The sequence below is a fragment of the Oncorhynchus mykiss genome, chromosome 17 (assembly GCF_057628025.1).
Source record: "Oncorhynchus mykiss isolate SJ-2025 chromosome 17, ASM5762802v1, whole genome shotgun sequence".
In the NCBI taxonomy this organism is placed as follows: Eukaryota; Metazoa; Chordata; class Actinopteri; order Salmoniformes; family Salmonidae; genus Oncorhynchus; species Oncorhynchus mykiss.
Genome location: NC_143038.1, coordinates 792,094 through 809,434, shown reverse-complemented (window position 1 = coordinate 809,434; position 17,341 = coordinate 792,094). Strand labels below are relative to the sequence as shown.

General features: G+C 45.4%; 1 protein-coding gene across 6 annotated transcripts in view; it reads right to left on the bottom strand.

Moving 5' to 3' along the window:
* Positions 1 to 17,341, bottom strand: part of LOC110513526 (CREB-binding protein) — a 69,255-nt gene that overhangs the window by 32,040 nt on the left and 19,874 nt on the right. For all 6 annotated transcript variants that reach the window (XM_090204345.1, XM_090204346.1, XM_090204349.1 and 3 more), the window contains exons 2-4: positions 16,181 to 16,776; positions 4,305 to 4,439; positions 3,832 to 4,093 (exon numbers count right to left, since the gene is read on the bottom strand). In XM_090204345.1, the coding sequence (XP_090060471.1) occupies positions 3,832 to 4,093; positions 4,305 to 4,439; positions 16,181 to 16,776 (993 nt within the window). The remainder of the gene's footprint in view (positions 1 to 3,831; positions 4,094 to 4,304; positions 4,440 to 16,180; positions 16,777 to 17,341) is intronic.

The window sequence follows — 17,341 nt, the reverse complement described above, 5'->3', positions numbered from 1 at the left end:
AGCCAGAGATCAATATAGCCTAACCAGAAGAAATAACCTGTTCTTGACCCCCTCCTCCCCCGGTGGCCTTGGCAGATTCTATCATTACGTTCCTAAAGTTGCCGGTAATAGGCTACACCGAAGGTCGGCAACCTTTTCCATTTGGAGTGATAAGTTGGCGTACCATTTCCACTGCTCTGCTTGTCAGTTATGATTTTTATCTGCACATTTTCAAAGAACAGTTTCATTTCAGTTATAACGTTTTCAAATGTCTAAATCAACGTCATGTGGTTAATCATAATTCTATCTAAACAAAAAAATTATTTGTGCTGACTGAAGGCGAATAAACTATAAGATAGAGTCGCACACTACATATATAATGTATAGGGTAAATCATCAACATTTCGGCATCACTGTGCCTTCAGGGTAATGTCATGAATACTTGAACCAGGTTATGTAGACAAACAGTGCAATTAGTGCAACCAATCACAGGGGGGGGGTGTGAGGGTTGAGTCAATTATTAGAGTTAATTAGAATTAATTGAGTGAAACTGTTAAAAATCAATAGTTTATGGCATATTAAATATTAGGCTATTGTTATCATATGCAAGCAATTGAATAGTGTCCATAATATTAGCATCAACATACATTATTGTTTAATTCAATGTCACATATTTAATGGTTTCCTATTTTATTTATATTTGTTACATGTAGTCTTTTGGTTCAACCTTAATGCATAATAAGCATCAACAGGGGGAACATATTAGGCGTATGCTAATAAGTTGTAGAAAGAATATATCAATTCATAAAAAACTTGTTCATAAGATGGGACTGAGAGCAAAGTAAATATTCAGACCACTAGGGGGCCAAAGTTTTTAGATAGGATATCCAGTAAGCCTCCCTTAGTAGTAGTAGGATCTCCATGTTACCTCCCCTCCTTGGTAGAGCAACATGCTCAATGCCTGTGTATTTGAGGGAGCAGATTGGATGGTTAGCTTCAACAAAGTGAGCTGCTACTGGATAGTCAATGTTCTTACACCTGATTGAGCTGTGGTGTTCAGCTATACGTTGTTGCAATTGTCTTTTCGTTGTGTCCTACGTAGGCTTTTCCACATGAGAATATGTAAAAATAGCCTACATAAAAAGCCAACAAATAAAATCATTGCAGCGCGGAGGTAGAAAATATCATGATAAAAATACATATCCTAAAAAAACACATTGGCTACGCATACAATGTTTGAAGTTCCTTGCAGACAAGCTATCAACTATTAACTTGTTCCGGAAGAAGCTTGTGCTAGCAAACTTGCATAAAATACTCTGGGCCCTCAGAGTTTCCGTCCCAGTGAACTCCGGACAGACACAGCTGAAGGCTATTTTGTGCAAGAGATAAGAAGTAAATCAGGTATGGATTTTCTACCGGATCAGAGCATGACATTTTTTCCCCATTTAATTCGGAGTGGTTATCGAAAGGAAGAGAGCTGGAAAGCTTTTTCAAATAGGCTACGTTGAGGAACTATTGTCAGGACACCGGTCCTGTAGAGGTTAATGATGCAAACTAAAAGATAAACAGCGCCGGCAACAAGGAAAGCAGCCTCTGGGTGCAAGTTTTCCTGCTTGTTTATAGCCTCGCATAGTTCGTTAAGTTCCAGCGTGTTATTTTTCTTGTTCTGAGGTGGAATCTATACAACAGTCACGATAACAGCAGAGATTGATGATTGCGGTCGTCAATCATCAATCTTATTATCAAGTGGCCAGTAGAATGGAGGGAAGAGGGGGCCAGTTTTCCCTTTGCCTTAATCGCGCAAATACTCCCCCTCTCGTCTCGAACGCCAGTGTTTTCACTTGGATACCCAGAAAATTGGGTCGGAATTACAGAGAGTCCAGGGCAGATTAGTCGAAGTTGAAGCTGGATTTGGCTTAATAAGTAACTGACGATCTGATGTTCAAAAGTTATTGTCGGTTTTAAGAACTGATAGCGGATACATTGTGAAAATAAAGTACAAATAAATGCCAAAATAATCCCAAATTAGCCGAGTTGGGTTAGAGCTCGCAACCTGGAGGCCACACAGTAAGGCACCATCTGTGTGTTCAGTGAGCAACTACAGACGGTATACTGAAGAGCACAAGGAACACAAAGTTAGACAACCACCACTGGCTCTCAAAACAAAAAGCAACAGCCAATATTTATATAACCCCAGATTTTCATATTTTACATTGACCAGGAAGAGGAGCCTATAATATCTCTGACATGAGTACAAAATGCACTTTAAGAGAGCAAGAGTGTATTCGTGCCAACAGCATCCAAAGCAACACAGAGAGCAGCAAGGCCTTAAACAATAAGTCTTGGCTTGTTATAACACCGAGGCAGAACAATAAATTGAGGAGAAACCAGAGACTCCCCAAAGGCCTGGTTATCATACCAGGCTTCTCACAGGGATAATTCAGACTGGGAAGAGTCTACTACATTTGGCCTTGGGAGGCAGAAGAAGAGAACCACAACCAAAACAATGTGTTCTTTTTGGTTCTGGAATCTGTACCTGCCAGATTGGGTTTCTCCTGGCAGTGTTGGCTAACTGGCTAATATAGAGTCCCAGGGCCCTGTTCAACAGAAGAAAAAAATAATTGGGCAAAATCTGCACCTCGTCATTGGCCTCATTAGGGAGAGAACAAGAAACAACAAAACATGTTTCTCCTGGTTTTGTAGCAGACATATTGGGTTCCCTCTATTCTCCAGAGCAGAGAACCCAAGTTGGCTAACAGAGAGCCCTGGATCCTGTCAGTAGGGCACACAATAGCAAAACATTTTGCAACGGTAAACTAGAATCTGGCAATTATTATTGGACAAATTCAAGAAGCATTTCAGAATGCTTTGAAACGTTTTCGCCCAACTGAAGATGACCCCGACTGATGTGCCTGCTGCTGCCTCTAGCCCTGGGAAAGCCCTGGGCAAGCCCTGGGGTAGGAGAAGAGGGAGTCTAGAACTAAAGGCAAGTATACATGAAAGTGACAGCTAAGTGAATAAATTGCTTGAAGCGGTGTAGAGAAGTATGAATGCATAACTATTAGGGAATACACCAACATGGCAAGACTGTTTGAGCATTAATAATAAAACCCTCAAATATATCTCAAAATGAATTTCTTACAGACTCAATACACAACCCCTCATAATAAGAGCTTAGCAATAGTTTGCTTAGATTCTGTGAATTCTCAAAACAAGCCAATCCAAGCACCAGAATCACCTAAGAAAATACAAATCTATTTACATTAGATCTGAGAAAAAGGAACAATTACTCTGAAGAGGAACGTTCGTGCTGATTATTTGGGTGGTGGGTAGCCGAAGGAAATGAGCTGGCAGAGACACGAAGAACCAACGACTTGGCATGCACAAGTGTTTGGCTTCATATGACACTTCAACCAGACAGCATACCAGGCCAGACATAAATGAGAGGGAGGCTGGAGGGGAATTTTCCATTAAAGCCATGAAAGAGAAAATACAACTAGAGAATGAAGGGAAAGAAGGAGAAAGGATTGAGAGGGAAAGAGAAAAGGGGAGAGAGTGGGAAAGTAGCATTCGAGGTGTAGAACTGGAAATCCCCAGTGGCGTGACCAGATTAGGCAAAGATGCATGGTGTGAACGTTGTGGAGTGAAGGAGAGCGCCTGGCCTTTGTGTTACTTGGAGAGAAATCAGACAGGACGAGTGGAGGGAGGGAGGAGTGATGAGACAGGGGGAGAGAGAAACTCTGGCCTCAACAACCCAGCCATGGTGCTACTCCACACCAAGGATGTGTCCCCACCCTCCATTAGCCACAGTGCCAGACCTTGCCCCCCCCCCCCCCCCCCCCCAGTACTGACCCTGGCAGGACTTGCCGGCCTGGCAGTGGGTCATGTGGTTGAGGACATTCTTCATGGTGCGGCAGTGTGGCAGGGCGCAGGCCCGCACCTCCCCATTGGCTTGCTCGCGCCGCTGGCACTTGTGGGCGTGGAGCAGGAGCACCAGCTGCTGTTGGATCAGTTTGCGCTTCTCCGGGTCGGCCGTGGGGCCAGAGATGGATACACTGCCGGGCACAGGGACCATGCCCACCGAGGGCACCTGCTGCCCGGGCTGCTGCTGGAGCTGGAGGGGTGGAGGAAAGAGGGGGGGGGATATGTTAAAGAACCTCTACCTCAAAATAATTGCACCTAACTACAGTGACAGGATCCCAGGATCAATGCAAAGCCTTGACATTTGCACATAACATACAGAGAGAACAGGAAACACTCCTGAAAAAAGTTGTGCACTCTTTAGGGAATAGGGTGCCAGACTAGGTGTGGACAGAAGGACTCACCAGGTTTGGCACGCTGGTGACGGCGGTAAGGGGTGCTGCCTTGTTCTGAAGCTGCTGGGGGTTCACCCCCTGCCCTGGCCCCCCCTGGCCATACTGACCACCAAACGGACTGCCACCGTTACTGCCCAGGCCCAACTGAAAGAACAAAAAGGAGAGAGGAGAAGGAGAGAATGGGAGAGGGGAGAAAATGTCAGGAAGCATTTAAAAACACTGTCCATGTAAATAACTAAGTCGCTCTGGATAAGAACTTCAGTTAAAATGTATCAAGTGTCAATTCCATTTCAACAAGCCAAGCACACAAACCCAAATCTCAAAACATGGAAAATGCTCCCAGCATCAATTTGTCTTCTCCAATTCTGCACCAATTTGTCAACAAGCAGATCTCCCAGTGAGGTCTATGCCAGTCACAGCTCGTACATGGTGCCATTATAGCTCTGCCAACTTGGTCCCACCACAACCCTGCTAGTGCCAACACAGCTCAGCCATAGCCCCACACCACAACCCTACTGCCAGAGTTTGAGCTACAGGCTGAGGAGCCAGAGGGCCTTGGCTGCATCCCTCCTCTTCCTTCCCACTTTCTCCCCCAGTACCCCTTCATCTCTTCCTCTCCATCTACAATCACCCCAGCTATCACTTTCCTAATTCCCCCTTCCACAGCATGGAGAAGCCAGACAGAGACCCCTACATCTCTCCCCCTCTGATCCCATGCAGCAGGCAGGCTTAGACCACGGCAGGTGGCAGAAACACCCTCCCTCCCTCCATCCATCCATCCCCCGGGGAACAGTCCCCCCCAGGCCGTTGACAGCGCTCCAGCAGACCAGATAAAAAGGCCCAGCTGAGGCAACCAGAAACCAGCAGCTTAATTCAAACACACAAACACAGCTGAAGATAGATGGAGGTGGGTTGGGGCCTATCTTTCTGTCTCTCGCTGACACTCCACACAGACGAGCACTGAAGAAAAGTGCCCGCCGTGCACTCCAGACACTCCTCCTCCTCCTCATCATTCTGACACACTCCACACAGCTCTGCTTTGAGCCTTGCCACTCCACTGTCAGACGAGAGCGACAGAGACACAGGAGTGTATGCAGCTTGTCTGGCCGTACACATAGATAACCTTATCCCTCCCTGTCTTCCCTAATCCCTCCCTGTCTTCCCTATTCCTCCTTTCACACGCACCCCCTTATTCTGCATCTGATGAAGTGATTTACTGCCCAATGGTACGGCAAAGAGCCAAGGAAAGAGGAAGATCACACACCCAGAAAGGAGATTTACAACCAAGTAAAATGCAGTCAACAGACCACAACAAAGACCATCACCATGAAGAGACACTTTCTCCATGCCCCTCTCCATCTCTCTGAAACAACTCAACTACAACCAATATGCTCTCGTTCAGTCTCTCTATCCCCTCTACGTCACACACCAAACTAATCACCACTGAGTTTCTCAATCTCACACCCATACCAAACTCCTACAGGTTCTCTCAGCGGACTGGTCTCCATGTAAACACACAACTATAAACACTGTTAAGACCCCCTCTCTGTGTTGAGGTTACAGACAGGCAGTACCCCTTATTAGACAACAGAGACTGAAGAATGGATGGTTTCCTATTGGTTTCCTGTGAAACCACATAAGAGCAGTGTCACTGAGGCTTAGGTAAACAATCCCTAGCAATCTACACACACACTGTTATAATCAACTGTAGAATCCCCTAAGGACAGTGATTGAGTAGAAGATGAGAATGTTAACTCAATATTAGTCCATAGCAGTTCGTCACAACTAGAATTCTAGTTCTAATTCTATGCACAGAGCTTGCAACTGAATAATGCTGCCAACAGATATCTAATGTCCTTAAAAAAAAAAAAACAGACTCAAGCCAATAGGCAACCAGCTTGTCACATGTGCAGCCCATTGTACAAAAAGAGAGCAGTTATGAGTCTGCAGTGCTGTTGGTGGAGATGTTTTTAAATTGTCCTCCAAGGACACTGGCGCGCTGTTAGAAATGTATCATCCCGTTAGAAACAAAGACCAGGCGTTGTAAGGAAAGGCTACGGAGGTTCTCACCTCTCATTAATTCATTGGGCAATTAAGCCAGTGAATTAAGCCCAGTAAAAACTTAAGCACTGGCTTGGTGTTTGACACAGAGGCAGCATCAGACATTGGTGTAGTAGAGCTGTACTAGGCACAGGGGAGGCTGGCTAAGTGGTTCCTGGTTCCAGATCTGTTTAGGGACCATAGAAAGGGGCAAGACAAGACCAATATATCTGGGACCAGGCTATGGCTACTGCCACGTTCACGTCATGTCGGAGTGATCGGAGGAACGACATGTCTACTTGGAGAGTTCACGTGCTTTGAGCTCGGAAGGAACAATTTTTGTTGCCATTTTCAGTGGTGCGTGGCATCAGAGTTAAGCAGGTGGGAAAGATCAGGGCCCAGAGTTCATACCAGAGTTTCCTAGTCGTAAATAATCAAATAAAAATGTTATTGGTCACATACAAATGGTTAGCAGATGTTATTTTGAGTGTAGCAAAATGCTTGTGCTTCTAGTTCCAACAGTGCAGCAATATCTAACAATTCCACAACAGCTACCAAATACACACAAATCTAAGTAAAGTAATACACCGCTCAAAAGTTTGTCACTTAGAAATGTCTTTGTTTTTGTCCATTAAAATATTGTCAAATTGATAAGAAATGCAGTGTAGACATTGTTAATGTTGTAAATGACTATTGTAGCTGGAAACGGCTGATTTTTTATGGAATATCTACATAGGCGTACAGAGACCCATTATCAGCAACCATTACTCCTGTGTTCCAATGGCACAGTGTGTTAGCTAACCCCTGCTTAAGCAGGGGGACACGTCTGGCACTGCAGGATTTCAGTCCCTGGCGGCGTAGTGTGTTACTGATGGTAGGCTTTGTTACTTTGGTCCCAGCTCGCTGCAGGTCATTCACTAGGCCCCCCCGTGTGGTTCTGAGATTTTTGCTCACCGTTCTTGTGATCATTTTGACCCCACGGGTGAGATCTTGCGTGGAGCCCCAGATCGAGGGAGATTATCAGTGGTCTTGTATGTCTTCCATTTCCTAATAATTGCTCCCACAGTTGATTTCTTCAAATCAAGCTGCTTACCTATTGCAGACGCAGTCTTCCCAGCCTGGTGCAGGTCTACAATTTTGTTTCTTGTGTCTTTTGACAGCTCTTTGGTCTTGGCCATAGTGGAGATTGGAGTGTGACAGTTTGAGGTTGTGGACAGGTGTCTTTTATACTGATAAGTTCAAACAGGTGCCATTAATACAGGTAACGAGTGGAGGACGGAGGAGCCTCTTAAACCTCTTGGAACTACCGCTCCCGGATCCGGGAGAATTGTCATCAACTGACACTAATTAGCATAACGCAACAGACAAAAAATATTACTAGAAAATATTCCTATTCATGAAATCACAAGTGAAATATATTGAAACACAGCTTAGCATTTTGTTAATCACCCTGTCATCTCCGATTTTGAAATTATGCTTTACAGCCAAAGCAAGACAAGCATTTGTATAAGTTTATCGATAGCCTAGCATAGCATTATGCCTAGCTAGCAGCAGGCAGCTTGGTCACGAAAATCAGAAAAGCAATCAAATTAAATTGTTTACCTTTGATGAGCTTCGGATGTTTTCACTCACGAGACTCCCAGTTAAATAGCAAATGTTCCTTTTTTCCATAAAGATTATTTTTGTAGCCGGAATAGCTCCGTTTGTTCTTCACGTTTGACTGAGAAATCAACCGGAAATTGCGGTCACGACAACGCCGAAAAATATTTCAAAATTAGATCCATAATATCGACAGAAACATGGCAAACGTTTTTTATAATCAATCCTCAAGGTGTTTTTCAAATATCTATTCGATAATATATCAACCGGGTCAGTTGGCTTCTTAGTAGGAGCGAAACAATGGCCGCATTTGTCTATTACGCACAAAACACTCTGAGAGTCACCAGGTGACCACTTACAATGTTGTCGCTCACGCTCATTTTTCAAAATAAAAGCCTGAAACTATGTGTTGTGACACTAGACACATCAGGGAAGCCATAGAAAAAGGAATCTGGTTGATATCCCTTTCACTGCTCAATAGGGACGCATAGGAACGCAGAGGTTTCTAAATAAGAGTCACTTCCTGATTGGATTTTTCTCAGGCTTTCGCCTGCAATATCAGTTCTGTTATACTCAGACAATATTTTTACAGCTTTGGAAACTGTAGAGTGTTTTCTATCCTAAGCTGTCAATTATACGCATATTCTATTATCTGGTCCTGAAAAATAGCCCATTTACTTTGGGAACGTTATTTTTTTTAAATGAAACTAGTGCCCCCTAGTTTCAAGAGAGCCAGAAATCTTGCTTGTTTGTAGTTGACCAAATACTTATTTTCCACCATAATTTGCAAATAAAGTCATTAAAAATCCTACAATGGGATTTTCTGGAATTTTTTTCTTCTCAATTTGTCTGTCATAGTTGAAGTGTACCTATGATGAAAATTACAGGCCTCTCTCATCCTTTTAAGTGGGAGAACTTGCACAATTGGTGGCTGACTAAATACTTTTTTTGCCCCACTGTACCTTCTGGAGTGTGTGCTGCTATGGTGACCAGTGAGCTGAGAGAAGGCTGGGCTTAACCTAGCAGAGACTTGTAGATGACCTGGAGCCAGGGGTTGTGGCGACGAGTATGAAGCGAGGGCCAGCCAACGAGAGTGTACAGGTCGCAGTGGTGGGTGGTGTATGGGGCTTTGGTGACAAAACGGATGGCACTGTGATAGACTGCATCCAATTTGTTGAGTAGAGTGTTGGATGCTATTTTGTAAATGACATCGCCAAAGTCGAGGATTGGTAGGATGGTCAGTTTTACAAGGGTATGTTTGGCAGCATGAGTGATGGATGCTTTGTTGCGAAATAGGAAGCCGATTCTAGATTTCATTTTGGATTGGAGATGTTTAATATGAGTCTGGAAGGAGAGTTTACAGTCTAACCAGACACCTAGGTATTTGCAGTTGTCCACATATTCTAAGTCAGAACCGTCCAGAGTAGTGATGCTGGGCGGGCGGGCAGCGGTTGAAGAGCATGCATTTAGTTTTACTTGCATTTAAGAGCAGTTGGATGGCATTGAAGCTCATCTGGAGGTTAGTTGACAGTGTCCAAAGAAAGGCCAGAGGCATACAGAATGGTGTCCGTCTGCGTAGAGGCAGATCAAAGAATCACCAGCATCAAGAGCGACGTCATTGATGAATACAGTTTGGGGTGTGAGAGGAGTCGGCCCGAGAACTGAACCCTGTGGAACCCCCATTGAGACTGCCAGAGGTCCGGACAACAGGTCCTCCGATTTGACATACTGAACTCTGTCAGAGAAGTAGTTGGTGAACCAGGTGAGGCAATCATTTGAGAAACCAAGGCTGTTGAGTCTGCCAATAAGAATGTTGTGATTGACAGAGTCAAAAGCCTTGGCCAGGTCAATGAATAGGGCTGCACAGTAATGTCTCTTATCGATGGCGGTGATATGGTTTAGGACCTTGAGCGTGGCTGGGGTGCACCCATGACCAGCTCTGAAACCAGATTGCATAGCGGAGAAGGTATGGTGGGATTCGAAATGGTCGGGAATCTGTATGTTAACTTGGCTTTGAAGACCTTAGAAAGGCAGGGTAGAATAGATATGGGTCTGTAGCAGTTTGGGTCTAGAGTGTCTCCCTCTTTGAAAAAGGGGATGACCGTGGCAGCTTTCCAATCTATGGGAATCTCAGACGATACGAAAGAGAGGTTGAACAGGCTAGTAATGGGGGTTGCAACAATTTCAGCAGATAATTGTAGAAAGAGAGGGTCCAGACTGTCCAGCCCAGCTGATTTGTAGGTGTCCAGATTTCGCAGCTCTTTCAGAACATCAGCTATCTGGATTTGGGTGGAGAAGTGGGGGAGGTTTGGGCGAGTTGCTGTGGGGAGCGCAGGGCTATTGACTGGGGTAGGGGTAGCCAGGTGGAAAGCATGGCAAGCCGTAGAGAAATGCTTATTGAAATTCTCAATTATAGTGGATTTATCGGTGGTAACAGTGTTTCCTAGCCGCAGTGCAGTGGGCAGCTGGGAGGAGGTGCTCTTATTCGCCATGGACTTTACAGTGTGTCCCAGAACTTTTTAAAGTTTGTGCTACAGAATGCAAATTTCTGCTTGAAAAAGCTAGCCTTGGCTATCCTAATTGCCTGTGTATATTTGTTCCTAACTTCCCTGAAAAGTTGCACATCACGGGGGCTGTTCGATGCTAATGCAGTACGCCACAGGATGTTTTTGTGCTGGTCAAGGGCAGTCAGGTCTGGAGAGAACCAAGGGCTATTATCTGTTCCTGGTTCTAATTGTTTTTTAATGATGCATGCTTATTTAAGATGGTGAGGAAGGCACTTTTCAAGAATAACCAGGAATCCTCTACAGATGGGATGAGGTCAATATCCTTCCTGGATACCCGGGCCAGGTCGATTAGAAAGGCCTGCTCGCTGAAGTGTTTAAGGGAGCGTTTGACAGTGATGCGGGGTGGTAGTTTGACCACAGACCCATTACGGAAGCGCAGGCAATGAGGCAGTGATCGCTGAGATCTTGGTTGAAAACAGCAGAGGTATTTGGAGAGCAAGTTGGTTCGGATGATATCTATGTGCCCGTGTTTACGGATTTGTGTTGTACCTCGTGGGTTCATTGATAATGTGTGTGAGATTGAGGGCATCAAGCTTAGATTGTAGGATGGCCGGTGTGTTAAGCATATCCCAGTTCAGGTCACCTAGCAGCACGAACTCTGAAGATCGATGGTGGGCAAACAATTCACATGTGATGTCCAGGGCACAGCTGGGGGCAGAGGGTGGTCTATAGCAAGCGGCAACAGTGAGAGACGTGTTTCTGGAAAGATGGATTTTTAGAAGTAGAAGTTTGAATTGTTAGGGTACAGACCTGGATAGTAAGACAAAACTCGGCAGGCTCTCTGCAGTAGATTGCAACACCGCCCCCTTGGGCAGGTCTATCTTGTCGGAAAATGTTATAGTTGGACATTTCAGGGTTTTGGGTGGACTTCCTAAGCCAGGATTCAGACACGGCTAGGACATCCGGGTTAGCAGTGTGTGCTAAAGCAGTGCATACAACAAACTTCGGGAGGAGGATTCTAATGTTAACCTCTTCATTCTACCCCCTCCTTTTTCGAACATTCTGTTAAAAATCGCGCAACATTTCAGCGTCCTGCTACTCATGCCAGGAATATAGTATATGCATGATTAGTATGTGTGGATAGAAAACACTCTGAAGTTTCTAAAACTGGTTAAATCACGGCTGTGACTATAACAGAGCGTGTGTTTCATCGAAAAGCGCAAGAAATTGGTCACTGAAAGCTGAAACAGTATCCATGCGCCACTTGTATTGTTTAAAGGACACCAAATTTAATATGGACACGGATGCAATTCCTACAGCTTCCACACGATGTCGCCAAAAACGTCATTTTCATTGACAAAAATCCTTTGAGACATGACCAATAGATCCGTCATTCCATCCAGCCTACAACAATTGATTTTGGAAGATTGAAAAATGGACATTTTTTCTTGAGTAGCTGCTATTGAATACAGATCGCCCAGTGATCAATTTGATCGCTTATTAACGTTTACAAATACCTAAAGTTGGGTTACAAAAGTAGGTTGAAGTGTTTTGTCAAAGAATATAGGCAACTTAAATAATTTTTAAAAATGACGTTGCGTTAGAAGAGAGCTTTTTTCCTGAACTAGACAGGCTATACAAATGGATATTTTGGGCATACATGGACGGATTTAATCGGGAAAAATACCAATTTGTGATGTTTATGGGACATATAGGAGTGCCAACAAAGAATATCATCAAAGGTAATGAATGTTTTATATTTTATTTCTGCGTTTTTGTGTAGCGCCGGCTACGCTAATTATTTTGTTTACGTCCCCTTCAGGTATATTGGGGTGTTGCATGCTATCAGATAATAGCTTCTCATGCTTTTGCCGAAAAGCATTTTAAAAATCTGACTTGTTGGCTAGATTCACAATGAGTGTAGCTTTAATTCAATACCCTGCATGTGTATTTTAATGAACGTTTGAGTTTTAACGAGTACATTTAGCATTTAGCGTAGTGCATTTGCATTTCCAGGAGCCTAGTTGAGACATCTGCGTCTCAAGTAGGATCAAGAGGTTAACATGCATGAAGCCAAGGCTTTTACGGTTACAGAAGTCAACAAATGAGAGCACCTGGGGAGTAGGAGTGGAGCTAGGCACTGCAGGGCCTGGATTAACCTCTACATCACCAGAGGAACAGAGGAGTAGGATGAGGGTACGACTAAAGGCTATCAGGACTGGTCGTTTAGTGCGTTCAGATCAGAGTAAAAGGAGCAGGTTTCTGGGTGTGAGAGAATAGATTCAAGGCATAATGTACAGACAGGAGTATGGTAGAATGTGAGGACATTGGAGGTAAACCTAGGCATTGAGTAATGATGAGAGAGATATTGTCTCAAGAGATGTTTTAACCAGGTGATGTCACCTCATATGTGGGAGGTGGAACTAAAATGGTAGGTTAAGGCATATTGAGCAGGGCTAGCGGCTCTACAGTGAAATAAGACAATAAATCACTAACCGGGACAGTAATGGACAAGGCATATTGATATTAGTGAGAGACATGCGTAGCAGGGTGATCAATAGTGGTTGGGCTGGCTGGAGACATGGCGATTCAGACAGCTAGCAGAAGGGCCTTAGAGGGACGTCTCGATGGAGCAAAGTCTGTTTTGGACATCGATAGACCAGTAGTGATGGATTAGTAGGGTTCTGAGTAGCAGAGGGGTCAAAGTCCAATTGGCAAAATTGGTATAGTGGCCCAGGAAATTGGCCGATGTATCTATACAGCTAACAGTCCAATATGCTTTAGACAGCTAGCGGGCTGCGGCTGCCGGATGGGCATTCAGGGGTGGTCGCGATGTAGAGGCCAGTGGAGTACCCCCTCGAGCAGATTACGTCGTAGTCCAGTCGTGAAGGATCAGCGGGGTTCCGTGCCCCATACCGGCAGTAGAAGGGGTCTGGGTATCGTAGCCCAGGAGTGACTGATAGGCCTCTTTAGCTAGCCGGGAGAAAGGGCCTAGCATGGGCTAGCTCCAGGCTAATTGGTGTTTGCTTCGGGACCGACGTTAGGCAATACTCAGATAGCAGCTAGCTAGCTGCAAAGATCCAGGTGAAAATGTCCAGAGCATGCGGTAGGAATCCGTGGACATGGAGAGAAAATAGGTCTGGTATGCTCTGGTTTGAGTCGCGTTGTACAAACTGGCGAGAGCTTTCCGAGCTAAAGGTTAGCTGATGACCGCTAGCAGTGGTTAGCTGGCTACTAGCTGGTAGCTAGTGAGCTGGCTAGCTTCTGTTGGGGGATTTTGGATTCAAGGTGAATAATACTTTAGAAAAAAAACAGATCCGCACCACATTGAGTGAGGCGGGCTGGGTTGCAGAGTGTTTAGAAGTTGAGTTTTTGAAAAAATATTTAAAAATATATGCGAAGAAAAAAAAAAATATATATATATATATATATATATATATATATATATATATATATATATATATATATATATATACACGGGACACGACGATTTCAAAAGACGTCTGACTATAGCCGGAAATCTGCCGTTTCCGGGTATAGTAGTCATTTACAATTTGATGTCATTTTAAAAATGGACAAAACATGTGTTTCTCTTTCACAAAGGAGGACATTTCTAAGTGACCCCAAACTTTTTAATGGTAGTGTACATATAAATACGGATGAGCAATGACCGAGCGGCATAGGCAAGATGCAATAGATTGTATAATATACAGTATTTACATATGAGATGAGTAATGTAAGATGTGTAAACACTATTAAAGTGGCATTATTAAAGTGACTAGTGATCCAGTTATTAAAGTTGTATGTGGGCAGCAGCCTCTCTGTTAATGACGGGCTGTTTAACGGTCTGATGGCCTTGAGATAGAAGCTGTTTTTCAGTCTCTCGGTCCCAGCCTTGATGCACCTGTACTGACCTCGCCTTCTGGATGGTAGCGGAGTGGCTCGGGTGGTTGATGTCCTTGATGATCTTTTTGGCCGACATGGGGTGCTGTAGGTGCCCTGGAGGGCCGGAAGTTTGCCCCCGGTGATGCGTCATGCTGACCACACCACCCTCTGGAGAGCCCTGCGGTTGTGGGTGGTGCAGTTGCCATATCAGGCAGTGATACAGCCCGACAGGATGCTCTCAATTGTGCATCTGTAAAAGTTTGTGAGGGCTTTAGGTTAAATTTCTTCGGCCTCCTGAGGTTGAAGTGGCACTGTTTCGCCTTCACCACACTGTGTGGGTGGACCATCTCAGTTTGTCTGCGATGTGTACGCCAAGGAACTTCAAACTTTCCACCTTCTCCACTGCTGTCCCGTCGATGTGGATAGAGAGGTGCGCCCTCTGCTGTTTCCTGAAGTCCACGATCACATCCTTTGTTTTGTTGACGTTGAGTGAGAGGTTGATATCCTGACACCACACTCCAGAGTGCCCTCACCTCCTCCCTCAGGCTGTCTCGTTGTGGTTGGTAATCAAGCCTACTACTGTTGTGTCGTCTGCAAACTTGATGATTGAGATGGAGGCGTGCATGGCCACGCATGTCATGGGTGAACAGGGAGTACATGAGGGGGCTGAGCAAGCAACCTTGTGGGGCCCCAGTGTTGAGTATCAGCGAAGTGGAGATGTTTCCTACCTTCACCAATTGGGTGCAGCCCGTCAGGAAGTCCAGGCCCCGTCAGGAAGTCCAGGCCCCAATTGCACAGGGCGGCATTGAGACCCAGGGCCTCAAGCTGAATGATAAGCTTGGACGGTACTATGGTGTTGAATGCTGAGCTGTAGTCAATGAACCGCATTCTTACGTATTCATTCAGATGGGATAGGGCAGTGTGTAGTGTGATGGCGGCAGGGTAGCCTAGTGGTTAGAGCGTTGGACTAGTAACCGAAAGGTTGCAAGTTCGAATCCCCGAGCTGACAAGGTACAAATCTGTCGTTCTGCCCCTGAACAGGCAACCACTGAAAAGGCCGTCATTGAAAATAAGAATTTGTTCTTAACTGACTTGCCTAGTAAAATAAAAGGTAAAATATAAAAAAAACATTGTCTGTGGACCTATTGAGGCGGTAGGCAAATTGGTAAGCAGGTAAGGTGGAGGTGGGGTGGAGGTAAGGTGGAGGTGATTGACTAGTCTCTCAAAGCACTTCAAGATGAGAGACGTGAGTGCTACGGGGCAATGGTAACTGAAGTAAATTACTATTGTCTTCTTGGGTACAGGAACAATGTTGGCCATCTTGAAGCATGTGGGGACAGAAGACTGGGGCAGGGAGAGATTGAATGTGTCCGTAAACACACCAGCCAGCTGGTTCGCACACGCTCTGAGGACGTGCCGTCTGGGCATTACGAGTTGGGACATTCACATGCATTTTTCCCAGTAAAAGGGTTGTATTTCCGAGTTCCCAACATGACCGCAACATGTGACATGATTCTTTCTTAATGGTTCGGCCCATGCGGAGGGCATTTATTCATTTCCGATTTAGTACCCAGCAGTATCAGAGAGCTATCACCCAATCAGGATGGATCTGTTCTACACAGTGCCACAGTAACTAGCACCAAAGCTGAGAATTCATGGATGATCCTGTACAAATGATGATTCAACACACACAAAGAAGAGCTATAAAGAGATATCGCTGCTCTCTGACCATTTGGCACATTTAAGACCTGTCTTTCTGTCACAGACAGACATTTCATACATGCCTCTCCATGATTAAGAGTGTAGTTGTGTGTGTAGTGTAGTTTGTGTGAGTCTCTCAGCCCTGTGACTCACCTTGTTCATGTTGCCCGCCTGCTGGGCGGTAGCGTTCAGGGTGGCAGCGCCCACCTGTGGCCCGCCCTGCTGTGTGAGTGTCTCTGCCAGCGAGCTGCCCACTCCTCCTCCTGGTGCCGCCTGCGTGGCCTGGTACTGACCCCGGCCTCGTCCACCTCCAGGACCCAGCCCCAGGCCTCCGTTTATCACCTGGCCCGGCTGGTGCTGCCCACCCTGACCTAACATCCCGGCATGGCCCCCCAGAGACTGGTTGAAGTTCTGTCCGGTCCCCGCTTTCGGCGACCCTTGACCCAAGGAGCTCTTCCCGTGTGCTGCACCCAACTGACCCCCAATGCCACTGGGCTGAGTTCCTCCTCCAGCACCCCCGATGAGACCAGAGGCACTACCCACCCGGAGGAGTTCTGACAGCTGCTTGTGCTTGGCCACTGCGTCCGGGACCTTGGAGCCCAGAGGTCCAGGACCCCCAGGGTTGACGTTACCCCCATTGGAAGGCATTCCGCCCCCCGTCATACCCCCCAGGCCAGAGCCTCCGTTGGGGATCAGCTCGTCTGGCAGGTCGTTCTCCAGGTCGTCCCATGATAAGGAGCCTAGATCCACTGTAGAAGAGGAAGAGAGAGGGAGAGAGAAAAACAGGTTAATAATATGGATTGATATCATGAAAATTCATGGGCTGATATTCCTGTCTGTGTAAGTGCCATTGAAATACAGTTTCAGCCAGCCTATCGCAGACCTGCAAATCCTAAATCATTTTTATGAGAACAACTTCAGCGCAGTTTTCTGACAAGGTGGTGCTGATGTAGGCCTAAGGTTGGGTAGGGTATAGGTTCAGCGCATGTCAGTCAACTTCCCCTTAGGAAGTTGGAGCATTTAGCATTTTTGAAAAACCTGTAACTGCCATTTCCTGAAACTAAGAGTCTTAAATTATATCCAACACAGAAGTACTGCTTTTATGTGCATAGTTTAGTGTAAAAGTTAACTGGCTTCATTTTGTTTGGGGAGATAATTCTAAAATGATTAAATCACTGGAAGCAATGTAGTAGCTTACTGTATGCTATTTGGAATATGAAACAACTGAAGTAGCCCTATATGAGTTAGTTTCACATCTACATCCCTGACTTAGTCCATCAAGTTAGGTCTGATTACTAGGCTACCGTTCATTCA